The 15659-nt window shown below is 41.8% G+C and overlaps 1 protein-coding gene and 1 long non-coding RNA gene across 6 annotated transcripts; both read left to right on the top strand.

The window, feature by feature from the left end:
* Window positions 1-1742: 1742 nt before the first annotated feature.
* Window positions 1743-6150, top strand: LOC127301583 (uncharacterized). 4 transcript variants are annotated; one of them, XR_011745388.1, is made up of 5 exons: window positions 1743-1951; window positions 2039-2274; window positions 2373-5486; window positions 5626-5723; window positions 5844-6150. XR_011745388.1 is itself a non-coding variant. In XM_071820260.1 (3 exons), exon 2 carries the CDS (start codon window positions 2743-2745, stop codon window positions 5479-5481), a length of 2739 nt encoding a protein of 912 aa, XP_071676361.1. In that variant the 5' UTR covers window positions 1743-2274; window positions 2373-2742; the 3' UTR covers window positions 5482-5486; window positions 5844-6150. The 4 variants fall into 4 exon arrangements, 2 of the variants coding, with proteins under 2 accessions (XP_071676361.1, XP_071676360.1); XM_071820260.1 differs by lacking the exon at window positions 5626-5723 and having other exon boundaries at window positions 1743-2274; XM_071820259.1 differs by lacking the exon at window positions 5844-6150 and having other exon boundaries at window positions 1743-2274; window positions 5626-5837.
* Window positions 6151-6711: 561 nt separating this feature from the next.
* Window positions 6712-9434, top strand: LOC127301585 (uncharacterized). 2 transcript variants are annotated; one of them, XR_007852240.2, is made up of 5 exons: window positions 6712-6857; window positions 8014-8123; window positions 8367-8417; window positions 8515-8730; window positions 8814-9434. It is a non-coding gene; the product is annotated as an uncharacterized lncRNA (long non-coding RNA). The 2 variants fall into 2 exon arrangements; XR_011745389.1 differs by lacking the exon at window positions 8014-8123 and having other exon boundaries at window positions 8367-8730.
* Window positions 9435-15659: the final 6225 nt, after the last annotated feature.

Raw genomic sequence — 15659 nt, 5'->3', positions numbered from 1 at the left:
GATTATCTCGATGATAAAAAGGCGGAGCACTTACGAGGCTGCGCATAGCACGACAGAAAAAAAGAAGCAACAAGGAAAGATGCCAACATGTCTCAAAGGTCACCGCTTATTTCCGAGTTCACCACTATCCCACTCAAAGAACGTCACCAACAGACTAACAAATGGTAAGTAAACCTCATGCGACATCACTCCTTGTACATGTCAAATATGGCTTCATTGTGTTACTTCGGCTCACACTTTCTACTTCATTACGTGCTTGAGATATCGAAGTACATATGTCAGCATGACCAGGAATTTTCAAACGCCATGCAGAGATTCAACTATGAAACACGTGTCCACATCCGCAGAATTTAATGGACACCAGAGCTTCCTAGAGAAGAATGCATCTTCTACTGATAAGAAACGTCAACATGATAGAGAAATCTACTCGCTAATGTCAGATGAACAGAAGCAGGAGCGTTTGCGCAAGAACCGTGAGTACAAGAAATGCAGACACGGAAGCGGAGCAAATTTTACCCAACAAACCACACCGGCCATGGAAGCACAATCATCCAAACATTACCAAACAGGTATTGTGATCCTATTGTACTAATAATTTTCACCATCTTTTGTTATTCTATGAGATAATTCTCACCATCTTTAATTGTACACAGCATTTCTCGAAGACACAAATAGTGACGAAGATTTTGATCCTACTGGGATCTTTGAACCAAATGAAGAAGGTGTTGTATTCGAGGGTAAAGTACAAACCTTCAATTTAATTACAGATGTTACCAGCACATACCAGCTTAAGCTGATTTAAAATGTCTCACACAGATAACTTGGACACCTTCCAAGAGGAAGAAGCAATACATAACAATGATGAGGGGTGCAGAATTTTTAGTGCTACAGGTAGCTTCTACCACTAACTAAGTTCTATTATTGCAGTGGGATACTAAATTCATTGCATCTATTTTATTCGTATTATTATATTTTGCAGGAGATGTGTTCGATTCATGGCCAGTGACAAGTGGCATTCCACCATGTAACCAGAATGCTGATCCTTATGACTATGTCTACCACAATCTACCAACTAAGCATCATGTGTTGAAGCCTGCAGATGATTGTGAACATTGCGGAGCAATGAGGCTGCAATATGAGGGTCCCGCTTTCTGTTGCAGAAAAGGAAAGGTCAAGATAGTTACACCGGAAGTTCCTAACGAGTTGCGCCGGTTGTTTACAAGTCAGGTTGATGCTGATGCAAAATATTTCATAAAGCACATACGATATTTCAACACCCACTTCTCCTTCACAAGGCTTGGAGTCACCCTTGATAAGACGGTCAGCAATGCGGCGAGAACCGGTGTTTATACATTTGTAGCACAAGGGGCAATGTATTATAAGATGGACGATCTGGTGCCTGGTGGTCAAGGACCTAGAAATCTCCAGCTCTACTTCTATGATACAGATGAAACCTTGGAACATAGAATCAAGCGGTCTCCAGATCTTGATATCAATATCATACGGAAGATCCTGGAGATACTAGAGGACAACCCATATGTACAGACCTTTAAAAGTTGTGGATCTATTCCGAATCTAGAAGAATATAGGATATCCCTTAACACAGATATAAGACTCGACCAGCGAAGATACAATGCCCCAACTGCTTCCCAGGTAGCCGCGATGTGGGTTGAAGGGAGTGACCCACAAAACACTTTTGATAGACAAGTTGTCGTGTATGGCAAAGGGGACCGTCCTATATATATTAGAGCTTACTATGGTTGCTATGATCCTTTGGCATATCCATTATTTTTCCCGAGAGGGGAGACGGGATGGAATCGTTGGATACCATATGAGACCCCTCCTAAAATCACTCAAGAGGACAACCAGGACGACATAGAGCATGAAAATTTGCAAGGTCTGGATCGGAGTTCAAATGTTCATCTGGAACAAAACACAGATGAGGTAGCAGGTAATTATCCGCATCCTCTCAACGTGTTTCACATCTTATTCATTGTTACTGCAGATGACCAATTAATTTTTTTTATCCATGTTGTAGATGATGAAGAGGACCAGGATGATAGTGAAACCGGGGGGTCTAGAAAATTCGTGAGCGCAAGGGAGTACTACTGCTTCAAGCTACAAGTCAGGAAAGGACTTTTTAACATTATATTGTTCGGTGCACGCGGGTTCCAACAATGGGCAGTAGACATGTACATCAAGATGGAGACTATGAGACTTGATTTCTTCTCCAAGCCTAAGAATCAAAAGCTCATTCGTGCTGATCTATACCAGGTATCTGAATGTTAAAACGTTTCCATGTTACATTGTACATCGCCCCTACGGATTTAAATTTACCGCATAATGATGCCTTGACTGCTTTATTTCTTAAGGGAGTTGTTGACGTCATGGATGCTGGCGAGACACGTGGTTCTCAGGTTGGTAAGAGAATCGTGCTCCCGCGGACTTTTCCAGGAGGTGATCGAGACATGCAGCGAAGATTCCTTGATGCGATGGCGATAGTCCAGCGGTTTGGAAAGCCTGATTACTTTATCACAATGACTTGCAACCCGCAGTGGGAGGAGATTACGTCCAGACTTGAACCCGGACAAATGCCACAAGACCGTCCAGACCTTGTCGCGAGAGTATACAGGGCCAAATTGAGAAGTATGAAGGATTTGTTGATAAAAAAAATACTTTGGAAAGGTTGCTGCATATGTCCATGTTACCGAGTTTCAGAAAAGAGGGTTGCCACATGAGCACATGCTTTTGATCATGTGCTCGGATAGCAAGCTAACAAACCCAGATGGATACGACAAGGTGATATCAGCAGAACTTCCTAACAAGGACAAGTACCCTCTATTGCACTCTCTGGTTGTTAAACATATGCTACATGGTCCATGTGGTGCTCTCAGAAAAAATTGTGCTTGCATGATAGATGGTGAATGTCGATTTCGCTATCCTCGGCAGTTTTGTGATGCTACGCAGCAAGGAAAGGACTCCTATCCTATCTATAGGAGGAGGCATGATGGTCATCAAGTGAAGGTTAGAGGAGCAGAGCTAGATAATAGATGGGTTGTCCCATACAACCCTGATTTGCTTATGCGATTTAATTGTCACATCAATGTTGAAGCTTGCTCTAGCATCAAGGCAGTGAAATATTTATTCAAGTACATCTATAAAGGACATGATCGTGCCTCATTCTCAGTCGATCCAGCAGTAGAGAATGATGGTGAAGTAATCAATGAGATCAAACAATACAGGGATGCTAGGTTCGTGGGGCCACAGGAGTCTATCCATAGGATTTGCGGTTTTGCAATGTTCGGTGTCTCTCCCTCTGTTCTCCAACTCCAGCTTCATCTGGAAGATATGCAACCTATCACATTCAAAGAGGGCGACAATCTAGATGACATCGTCAATCGGCCCTCTTCTTCCAGTACCATGCTCACTGAATTTTTCAAGATGAACCTCGTGGATCCTTATGCGAGGAACTTCTTGTACAAAGAGTTCCCCGAATTCTACCGGTGGATCAAAGGTACAAAGAAGTGGCAAAGAAGAAAATTGAAGGGGCGGGGTCAGATTGGAAGAATTGTGTATGCGCATCCTGCTGAAGGTGAGAGGTACTTTCTTAGAGTGCTCATGAATCATGTGAAAGGTGCAACATCATTTGAGGATTTGAAAAGTGTAAATGGCAGGCTGTGCTCGAATTTCAGAGAATCGTGTGAGCGAAGAGGTCTCATAGAGACCGACAAGTCACTTGATGACTGCTTGACCGAGGTAGCTACTTTCCAAATGCCATATGCTCTAAGAAGGCTTTTTGCAACTATTCTGGTGTTCTGCGAGGTGACCCAAATCCGATCTTTGTGGGAGAAGCACCTTGAGTCAATGTCTGAGGACTACCGTCGTAACCAGTCCAACCAGGTCGCATTAGAGCAGATGGTCCTTAGAGACATTAGGGATCTGGTGCATTCCATGGGAAAAGATATTGGCAGTTATGGCCTCCCAAATTTGGATCCGGTGGATGATGAGTGTTCCAATGGAGAATCGAGAGAGGTACAAGAGGAGTTGTCTGTTAGTTTTGACAAAGAAGACATAAACATGTTTACATCTCTTAACAAAGAGCAGCGTGTTGGTTTTGATGAAATCCTCTCTTGTGTTGTCAACAAAAGGAGCCAGATTTTCTTTGTTGATGGTCCGGGTGGCACGGGGAAGACATATCTATACAAAGCACTCCTTGCAAAGGTCCGTTCGTTGGGTCAAATAGCTATTGCTACAGCTACATCTGGCATTGCGGCATCGATCATGCCTGGTGGGCGCACAGCCCATTCCAGGTTTAAAATTCCGATTAAGCTCACAGATAGCAGCACATGCAATTTTACCAAGCAGAGTGGTACCGCAAAGTTGCTCCGTAGGGCATCTTTAATAATCTGGGACGAAGTTGCCATGACAAAGCGTCAAACTGTTGAGACGCTTGATAGGTCCCTACAGGACATCATGGGATCTGCTTTGCCTTTTGGGGGAAAAGTCGTGGTGTTTGGAGGGGATTTTAGGCAGGTCCTTCCCGTTGTACCACGAGGTACAAGAGCTCAAATCACTGACGCTACGCTACAGAGGTCTTATTTATGGGAGCAGATTAGGAAGATACGCCTCACGCGCAATATGAGGGCACAAACTGATCAGTGGTTCTCCAGTTACCTCCTAAGAATAGGTAATGGAACAGAAGAGACGATTGGTGCTAACTACGTGCGTCTTCCGGATGACATTGTTATTCCTTGGACTTCCACCGAAGAACCAGTGAATAAACTTATTGAAGATGTCTTCCCATCGCTTCATGAGAACGCTACATCTGGATCGTACATGAGCGCCCGTGCCATTCTTTCAACCAAAAATGAGCATGTGGACAATCTGAATAAAAAGATGATTGGTAGATTTCCTGGCCAAGAAAGAGTCTATTACAGCTTTGACTCTGTCGAGGATGATGCACGCAATAACTACCCACTTGACTATCTAAACTCTCTCACTCCAAATGGCCTGCCCCCGCATGATTTGAAACTCAAAATCAATTGTCCCGTCATTCTTCTCCGGAATCTCGATCCGCACAATGGGTTGTGCAATGGAACAAGACTGATGATTAGAGCATTCCAGGATAACGCAATCGATGCCGAGATTGTTGGTGGACAACATGCTGCAAATAGAGTGTTCATACCGAGAATCCCTTTGTCACCCTCGGAGGACATTTCACTTCCTTTCAAGTTTAAGAGGAAACAATTCCCCATAAGGTTGAGTTTTGCAATGACCATCAACAAAGCCCAAGGGCAAACCATTCCGACTGTTGGTATTTACCTCCCAGAGCCTGTATTCTCCCATGGCCAGCTTTATGTTGCACTTTCAAGGGGTGTGTCAAGGCAGACCACTCGGATTTTGGCCAAGCCAAATATAGACATAGACCCCACCGGAAAAAGCACAAAGAACATTGTGTACAGGGATGTATTGGAGGGATAGAACAGGTTTGTTATTTAATCATCTTATTATATACTGCTATTTCTTATTTAATCTTCTTATATACTGCTATTTCTCTTTTTCGGATCTATGAATATTCATGTTATGCAGCAGCTTTAACAGTTCTATGACTTTGTTATGACATAGGAGCTTTCCCACATGCTTGAAAGATTTGTTGAATTCTAAAGAGGTGTACTGGCGTAATTAAACTGGATTTTAATTTACATGCTACAACTAATGCATGTGTGAGTTTGAGTTCATTTCGTTTATTATATTATTGTACATTTCAGAAGCAAATTTATTATGGTTGTGCAAAACAATATTTCTGGTTTGTTCACCTCACAATATTTCTTTCTTTGACACAGTTTTCTCTGTCTTGGGTGGTGCTGAATTACTGAACCTGCTTATGATGAGATGGTGACCTCACTTCATTCATTTCGCCGAAGTTCGTATTGCCTGAACCATGGGCCGACGAGTACCTGGATTGTGTCCTATCTGTAGCAAAGCACTATATGTGATCTATGTTGCACTAAAAAGTATCTTTCCTGTTCAGTGGATGTGAGTACGCATTGTCGCTAACTTACTGTAGTACCATCCTGGATGATGAATCCGACGTGTCGGTATTTCACTAGGAAATATCAGGTTTTGTAAATACTGCAGCGCTTGCTTATACGAGCAGCCTATCTTGTTAATGGAAGCATGTTATCGATGTTCTTAATTTGTCTGAAGCCTACTCTCCCTTTTTTCTGAAACTGCTCCCTTTTCATCTATTTTGGCTTGTAGTTATGCAAATTCAAAAGAATATTTATATCTCCGCGGTGCAGATCACAGTAATGTCATGTGATTCACTTCATTCATTTCGCCGAAGTTTTATTTAATGGCATTGTAAAGACTGAAACAAGATTTGACACCTTTTTCTGGAAGTTCAGCGAAACTAAAATATAAATGGCAAAGTTAATTAACATAAATAAAAATAAATGCCACATTTAACAACAATATCAGATGCGGTCAGACAGACCACACCTTTAATTTGAGACATCTGACAGCCAAGTCTTATTCACTTCCATCTAAAAAAAAAATTCTTATTCACTAACGCTCCTCCTCCATACATTTCATTTGGCCAAGTCATAGGTGGTTATGGAATGGGCTACTGCATGCGTGGGTTACTGGCTGCTGGTCCATGCATATATGTCTATTTAAGGGATTTGTAAAATCGTTTGTAGAGAAGGCCAGCATAGCTGAGAGGAAGAACAAGAAGAGGAGCTGAGTAGCACTCCAACATTTCATCGATCTATTCCATCGTCGCCTTCGTCGCTGCAACGAGTAAACTATTGCGCCGCTTATAGCCAAGGACTGCAGATCCGCTGTGTTTTGCATAGGTAAATATATTTCCAGTGGTATGATGTTCTGAAAATACCAGACAACATGGCTTACTCACAGTCAGTGATATTTTTTCAAAGTTGCAAATTCTGTAGTGGCATGGTTCCAAGCTTTTGTTTGTAAAGAAATGCAGAATATCTTCGTTTTCTTACAACGAAGAGGGAGCGGGAGGGATCAATTTGCTTGTACCATTGTTGTGTGTACTTTTCATGTGATGATTATGCTCGGACGTGTGCCTTGATATCTTAGCAATTCCCTGTAACATATAAAGATTCCATGAACTTTTGGTTCCATCATATTCCGCACCCAGGATGATCACACTTTCAGTGATGTGCCAAGACGCTCAAAACAAGCTTTGTCATCTTGCTAGGCAGAAAGCTAATTACACTATTCATGTTTCTATTTATATGCGTTGCTAAGCTATCTGAACAACTTATGGTCATATCTTAAGATAGATGACCAATTGGCCATTTATACAACTGTTGTATCCTAAGCTACACCGTGAACATTTATGTTCCAAGTTTTGTGCTTCATCCATATCCTGAGCTCCCCAGTTTTTATTCTGGTGAAGCAAATCAGGGTTCAGGACAACACGAATTCAGTAATGGAATGACTTGATATGGTCCACAAGTTGGATGTTTACAATGGTAGTGACCAACTTATACTAATTTGTAAAATGCATCGCCTCCTACTCACTAACCTGAATTACTGAATGTGCTTACAAAAGAGACATGAGTAGATCCATGTATCGGTTATGTTCATAAATGGATCTACTCACTCACTGTTTGGTTTTACTGAATGTGTTACCGGTGCCTTCATAGGTAACACTATACCTCACTGTGAGCCATACATGTTGAATATATGCATAAATTGGATTTCTTATATGCCTGCTATATGTTGTTTATTATCTGTGTGGTGTGAATTTAGATCTCAAGTACTCCTATGCTCAAAGCGAGAAATTAAAGTGCAAGATTCTACTTATGGTTTATTTTTGTGTGAACCTGCCCCATGTAGGAATTTAAGAACAACAATGTTGTACTGTTGCAGATTTTTCCGCTGTTTTGTGTGTGCATTTCTTGTGGAAAACAAACACATTGTCCTGTATAGATTGTTAGCCGATTCATCATGCAATTTTGTAACTTGCTATATTTCTAGGTGAAACAGTAATCTTCTTTTTTCCCGGAAATACTTGAACCTGGACAGAATTTCTAGATCCTCACCAGGAAAACAAAGAGGCCAAGCTTATCATTGACATAAAGCTGCAGGTCAGCACATGTTGATTATCTTTCCCATATAGTCCCGTAGTTCCTACTTTTTGGACATTTGCGCCTGGTAATCTTTTCGAACTATCCTTTGATATACGTAACAAGGAATTGAATTCTGAAAATACTAGATGCAGCCAGCTTTTCAACTATATTTGATAACTTATTTTTATCCTACATTGATGAATATGTCCAAATGTTTTCAAAACTAATTATATACACTTCTTTTTCTTTTTAAATGCACAGATATGGATGTCGATGATATCTTCATCAATTTACCTAACGGCGCAACCACTGGTATTCATGTGTACATAAAATATTCATAAATGACTACATTATATCGGTCGGGTGTCAATTAATTTTTTTATGTAATAACATATTGTATCAATTATAGATATCGCGGGCGTTATCATGTATGTTAGCCCACTAGACCACGAGACATATTTCCCGGTAGGAATGAGGGAAGTAGCAGTGGTGGACTCCACTAATCACATTGTGTTCCTCCGCATTTTTGATGAACTTGCTCAGAGGCATGAAGAACAACTATTGACTGGTGAAAAGCATTATTCATTTGTCATGGCAACCTCTATGCAAGTTGATCAAGCCTCAAGTATGTCTGGACTTTAAAAGATTAAAAAGGTGTTGTACAAAATGCATTTCGCACTATTACTTACTTGATGTTTTTATAAACAGGAAGTCTTTTAAGTACATCGGCAACCATAATTACGTTCCATCGATGCTCAGCATGTCATCACTTTGACATGCTTGAAGATGACTATAATTTTTTATTACTGATTCACCATTCCTGATAAGAACTAGATGTCTAATTATTTCATGTTGTAGGTGTGCGTGAACGAATTTGTAATGACTTGTATTCCGGTGAAGCGGTAAAAAATGTTGTTCTTTTAAGGAGGGATGCTCAGAAGACGGCCAATGAGTACAATGGAGTTCAACTACCTGCCCAAGCTTCTTCGATCAAACACATCTTTAAACATCTGACGCAAAGTACACCCCACATCGCGCCAGCTCAAGTTAACAAGTTTGATGAGGTTGATTAAGCATATAGGTCAAGAATAAATTTTCCTCGCGAAAAGTTTAGTTTTGTTATTGTTATTATTTCTTTCCCAATGTTGCAAAAGTAAAGGTAGCATGTTCTTCTATTCACACTATGTCCCAGTCTGTATCTGCTAGGTTAACAACTTCCAATCCATCCACAGCATGGGAAATAAATGTACGGAATAAGCTTGTACCTGTACTGCTGTTGTAGCCAAATGTTCTCTGTGCTCACTTAATGCAGTAATTTCTTGACAGCAATAGCTGAAATTCCTATAACCCTAGAACCAGAGAAGTTGTAGTACCAGAGAAAATAAATAGAGATATGATGTACCTTCAGGATACTATAATGCATGTCATCTCCTTCCTGGTAGACACGATATATTTCTGGAGGCAAGGAGTCCTCCAAATGCGTGGGCAAATAAGGCACGATATAATGCATGTCATCTCCTTCCTGGTAGAAGACGCAATATATTTCGCAAGGAGCCCTCCAGATGCGTGGGAAGCTGACAGATCAGACATAGAAGGCCCAATTTAATCATTTAATATATTATAAAGGCATTTGTGGAGATGGGCTATAAGAAAAGGCCATGTCTACAACTATTATGTACGTGGGGTATAAGAAAAGGCAAAAAAACGTGGGCCTGAGATAAATCAGCCGGATAGAACAATAAAAATAGTGTACTGCTACATATACGGATAGTTTGTTACAGAGGTAGATTCCCTACGAGGAAAATAATGCCTCATGATCTCGCTGTAGCAGGCCGCATCCCCACACTCCTCCACCTCGCACCGCGCCAGACTTGATCGATCTCCACCTCGCACCGCGCCAGACTTGATCGATCTCCACCTCGCACCGTGCCAGACTTGATCGATCGATAAGGGACTCCGGACTCCAGCGAACGTGGGCACCTACAACTCTACAGCAACCGCCAGAAGCAGTCACCACGATACTGTTCCCTTCCACAATCGCCCCATCCAAACTCTCCTCCACCTCGCCGACCTCCTCCACCTCAACTTTGTCCACTCGCCCAACGAATCTGGCTGTGTTGCATCATTATCAATGTCTGGGCCGCCATCCCCGATGCCCTCTGTGGATCAATCTCCACCCAGATTCGGTGCTGTTGTCCATGCTATCAACGCGGTAATGATGCTAATCTCTGTAACTTCATAGTTTGCAAGGTTTGGTAATTAAATAATTTGCAAGGCTTCGTAATTAAAAGTGATATATGCTTGGTTTTCAGGAAAACATCGACAGGGGATCAAAGGGTGAGGACACAGATAATAGGCAGATTGAAGAGTGGCTGACCAAATCTGAGACCAACGAGCTAGAAAATATAACCGGCAAAGAGGCTACTTACTCCGAATTGACAAATGTGAGTTTCTTGGTCCTAAAAACTCCCCAATGATTGCACTTCCCCACAGTAATTATCCAACACCCTTTTCCTGGTTTCAGATTTATTTTTGTTGTTCCCAGGAATTATCCGAAAACAAAACAAGTCAACAACTGCTGTCAGCTCAGGACAAGCACTTAGCAACTACATCCGGCACGGAAGGGCCAGGAAGTATGGAGAACGAGTTTGCATCGCCCATGCAGATAGAGAAACATATGCGACGGCATAACAAGCCTAAGAAGACACAAGACTATGTGGTTTCTCCGGAAGGCACATAACAAAACCTTCTCTGCCCTGCTTTTTCTATATTTATTATCTTCATTACTAATACATGCTATTACTTCCATTGTGACAGATTATGCTTGCACCGGCGATGATTGGTCCGTCATTGACAAAATCAGAAACGAACCAAGCGACAAGAGATATTTAGTGAGCATCGACGATGGATATCTTAAAAAGGCCGAGTTACTGTCACTTTTAACTCCTGGAGAATTCATTGGCGATGAAGTAAGCATATATAGTTTTGTCACAAGGATTCGCTATTTTATTATGAGTTCTATTATCTCCTATAACCATTGTATGCTTTTGAAATTGTAGATAATAAACGCGTACATAAATTGCATACGTGGTACAGAGCATCTACAAGTGAGGTCAGGTGGAAGTGTGTTCTTAGAGAATGCATGCGTCGACGATAAAGAGTTTTAGCTGTCTGGGGCTTGATGACGCACCAACATGGTTATTAGATCGAGTCAGAACTTATTTGAAATACGATATGGTTAGTCTCAGTTTCTTACATCTCCACTAAATTCTATGGAGGACGAATGTTTGTTTATATCGGAACTAAACTAACTAAAAAGTTTCAGATACACATTCCAGTGAACAGTAACAACATGCATTGGTACGTAGCAGTTATAAATACCAGAAAACGAAGTATCCAAGTGCTCGACTCGCTCGACAGAGGAATGGGCCGCAAAGACCTCGCTGCTATGGTTAGCAATTAGTCCCACTGCCCTATCTTTTGATAAGATGGTTTTCTGTTATTCTTCGGTTGTGATGTTAATATTGTCATTTATTCGTGCAACAGCTGGAAGGACTGCAAAATTTATTGAAATATGCATCGCTTAACATGGAATTAAAAGCTGATAAATGGCCGGACCTAAACGTGACAACATGGCCAAGGGAAGAGTGTATTACGAGCAGTCTGCAAACAGATGGGTATACCTCTTAACTCAACGCAATCAAAAGTTTATTTTTTTATATGTCCCATTAATTCTCATTACAAAGAATCATGTGTCCGCAGGTAAGAAAGAATAAAGTGTGCATATGCACTTACCAAATGAGAGTAGATGACATTGTACTTAATCATCTTCATCAGTAGCATACTACTCATCCATCATGTTTACCTACAATAACAAACCATCAAAAATGAGGAGTGTGTTTAAATATAAATAAGGCAGGAAAAAAGCAGTTTAATTGCTATGTCCATTCTCCCCAAACCACATTGCATGTTCTTTGTGATACTATCCTAAAAGAGTTGTAAGCCATAGTGTTAACGCGTTTTTTTTCAACACCAAATTGCATATTCTACCATGTGTGCTACTTATGCATCCAAAAAAAGAGACGTTGGTTGTTTTGTCTGCCGATGTTGCTACCATCCCATCCCTAGGACTGCATACTCTCATCCATGGACCTAGAAATCGTGACCTGTGGCCGCATTACCATGCCGATAGTGACCCCCTCTCAGCATTTTGGAAGCTTCAAAAGCAAAGAGCGAATGCAATAAGGGCATGTCGATTTTATTTATTCTTTAGAAACAAAACAATGGAAAGCATATTCATGGTTGTACTGCGATTGATATAAAATTCTACATAGGAATTCACAATTGGAAAAAACAGATATCACCTGTGTATCATTGGGCACCAGACAATACTGGCTGATGCTTCTATGGGCCTTCCGACATGTCGCCGGCCACTGGACATCCTCACCTCCTTGTTGCAGTGCCAAGTAATCTTGGCCGCCAAACCAACATATTGAACGCACCACAGCCTCTCCATGTTTGACGGAGCGGACAACACCCACCCACGCTCGATTCTTCCTTTCCCCTCGGCCTCTCTAGAGAATCAAGGCAGACAACACCCACGATCAAAAAACGGTTGAATGAGATAGAGAGGCGAACACCCGCTCGCCGATTGCCATCACCTCCGCGGGACTTCCCGGTGTCCGCCGCAACACTCCCGCTCGCCGATCGCCGTCGCCGCCGCAGGACTTCCCGACACTGCCCGCTGCCATCCGACAAGAGCTCCCCTGAACGCGGGGACAGGCTCCCGCTAGCATCCGCACCCGCTCCTGCCTCCCGGCGCAACCTCCATGGCAGGCTGCACTGCACGACCCTGAATGCGTGGACATGATCCAGCCGGCACCCGTGCCCGCCCTTAACGTCCCGTCAACGCCGAGACAGGCTCCGGCTGCACGCTGCACTTTCTTCAGGTTCGACTGCTTCCTGTGACCTGCTGCAATGAAATAATTGGACTGAAGTCATTTTCATTTTGTCACACATTTTGAACCACCAAAACATTTACTCCTGGGACAGAACTTGGTTGCATAAGGAATAAAACATGCTTGCATGCTTCGGGACAGAACTTGGTTGCATAATAACCTTAATAGGAAAACAATTGATAGAAATCAGACACTAAATGAAAGACACCAGTCGATACACCTGGTGGATGAAATGGTGATGGTCAATTCATTTGCATGGTAGATGTTTAATAAACTGAACAGAATTATACAATCCATTTATCATTTCCATGTATCAGCCCTCAGAATTAATTAAGAAGGCCATGTTACTTGTTTCGAACTAATCAACACAGGCCTAGAAATATGATTATAATAAAAATTCTACAACCTCATCTGGAAAATGTGTTTGCTTCTACAAGGTGAAGCAGTTAACTTTTGATTGTAGTGTAAAGATGCTATTCGCATATCATAAGAATATGGACAACCATGAATAACAGTACAACTGATATTATAACAAGATCTCCAGTTACTTCAATCGGAAGACAGCTATTTACTCTAATGGTGAAGCGCAATTGACTGGTATGTGGTAACCACAGTCCACAACTCAGTGAAGTGCTGCACTAAAATAATTGCAACAAGTGGAAGCTGGCAATATATCCTGGTCAGCAAAGAAATGTGACATTTGCACAAGCACGATGCAATACGAGGAGGCTTATAAAAAATATAATGCAACAGTAGGAGATGAAGAGCATTAGTGAGCATAGCTTAGTGGAAGCAACAAATAAGTAAGGAAAACTTGGTCATTTGACTTTTTAGAAAGCATATCTATGTATTTTTTTCTAGAGGGACAATGATGTGTATAATTATACATAATGATTGCTTTGTGTTAAAACACCAGTAAGTAATAGGGAAAGAATACACATATTCAGTGGTGATGGATGTTTAGCTTTGCCTTTTCATGTTGGACCATCGAGCCACAATGATTCCGTCCTGCTTTGGGCCTGGCTTGTGTGCACACAATTCCTAGCGCCTATTATGTAAATGTAAAGTAGAGAATGGGCTTAGTTTTGCATGGATCTTCTTAGCTTCGCAAAGTAGAGAATGGGCTTTCATCAGTCATGCATCATTTTGTGTCATCAGTAATGATCAAATGTAAGTATAAACACGAGGAGGCCATCCTGGGCTCTCCTATCAAAGCCTTTAAATCCTACAATGCTCCCTCTTTAGACAAATAACAAAGTTGAACTCTGCAGTACCAGGAGCTAGGCCAAGATTCACCATCCTCATCAACAGATTATTTCCATTTTTCACATTTTTTTTGCCCTAGACAGTTGAACTCCCCTGGTGAAATCTTAAGTAAAACCGAAACAAACTTTCCGGTGATTGGTAACTATTGGGACATATTAAGGCCCAATCTACACGGTTAATACATCAGCAGCACTTACGCAGAAAACATAATAATTGGATCAATGACAGGCTGTAAAGAGCATCAGACATGGGATACAACTATATTTTGAGTAGATACACTGTCAGTTGCAGTATAATACAACAACAGGGAAAACAATTTCTGTGCAATGTTTATTTACTTGTTGAGGGGTGGCTCAGTTCATGCCAGCTTTGTTTTCAATGATAAGCGTGATAACCACCGGGATGATACTTTGGGATGTCAGAAAAGCCAATTCATGAACACTATAAAACCTCTATTGGTGTATCCTGTAGTCCACTCAAAGTTGTCAAGGAATGACAAACTATCTACAAACATCAATGCCATCCCTGTAGCAAAAGGTAGTTGCATCAGTTGCAAACAAAAACGAACCTCCTCTTTGGTAATTGCTTACTGGGGTCTACGAACGCCTACATACAAAATTACTGCTTATTTTTTGAAGATAACATATTGGTGGGGTTCAGATTAGATGTGTAAGTTATCAGCAATGAAGCATTGTCTGACAAGAACCCAGAAGGCCTTAACATATTGGTAGGGCTCGTGAATTTTTAAGCATTATATTGAGTAAACGTTGGATCAAATACATGCGGCATGGCACACCAAGAATATTGTATTGCAAACTTGCAGTTACATTATACATGTCTGTTCTTTAAATTTTATTGTCATATTCTAATGCATTTGTAGTATGTTTATCTTGCCAATCTGTTTTCTCAATATTCTGTGGCAGTAAGAATTCACGAATTTGGAACTCTATTAAAAAGTATTAAGAAGATAAATAAGTTCACCCTATACGTATTCCATATTTTAACTAGCATGCACAGGTAAAAAAAACCTGTGGCGAGGAAGGAAATGGTGAAGGGGATACCTGGCGCCGGCGATGGCCTTCTCGAGCCCCCGATTCAGCGCCCCCACGTCGACCTCCAGCACCCTCATCCCCCGCTCGGATTCCGACGACTGAAGAGGACCCATGGTTAATAGAGGGACGGGGAGGCCCCGGTGGCGAAGGCGGGTGGCCGCGGCTGCGGATCCAGTGGAGACCGGGAGCGCCCATCCACCTCCTTTTGCCACTCCCGCGGGGTGCCCTGGCCTTCCGTTGGCTTCAGGTCGCCTGGACGAAGAGGACGGAGGAGGTTG

Source organism: Lolium perenne, chromosome 5, assembly GCF_019359855.2.
Source record: "Lolium perenne isolate Kyuss_39 chromosome 5, Kyuss_2.0, whole genome shotgun sequence".
Classification (NCBI taxonomy): domain Eukaryota; kingdom Viridiplantae; phylum Streptophyta; class Magnoliopsida; order Poales; family Poaceae; genus Lolium; species Lolium perenne.
This window is presented reverse-complemented; position numbering and strand designations above follow the sequence as displayed.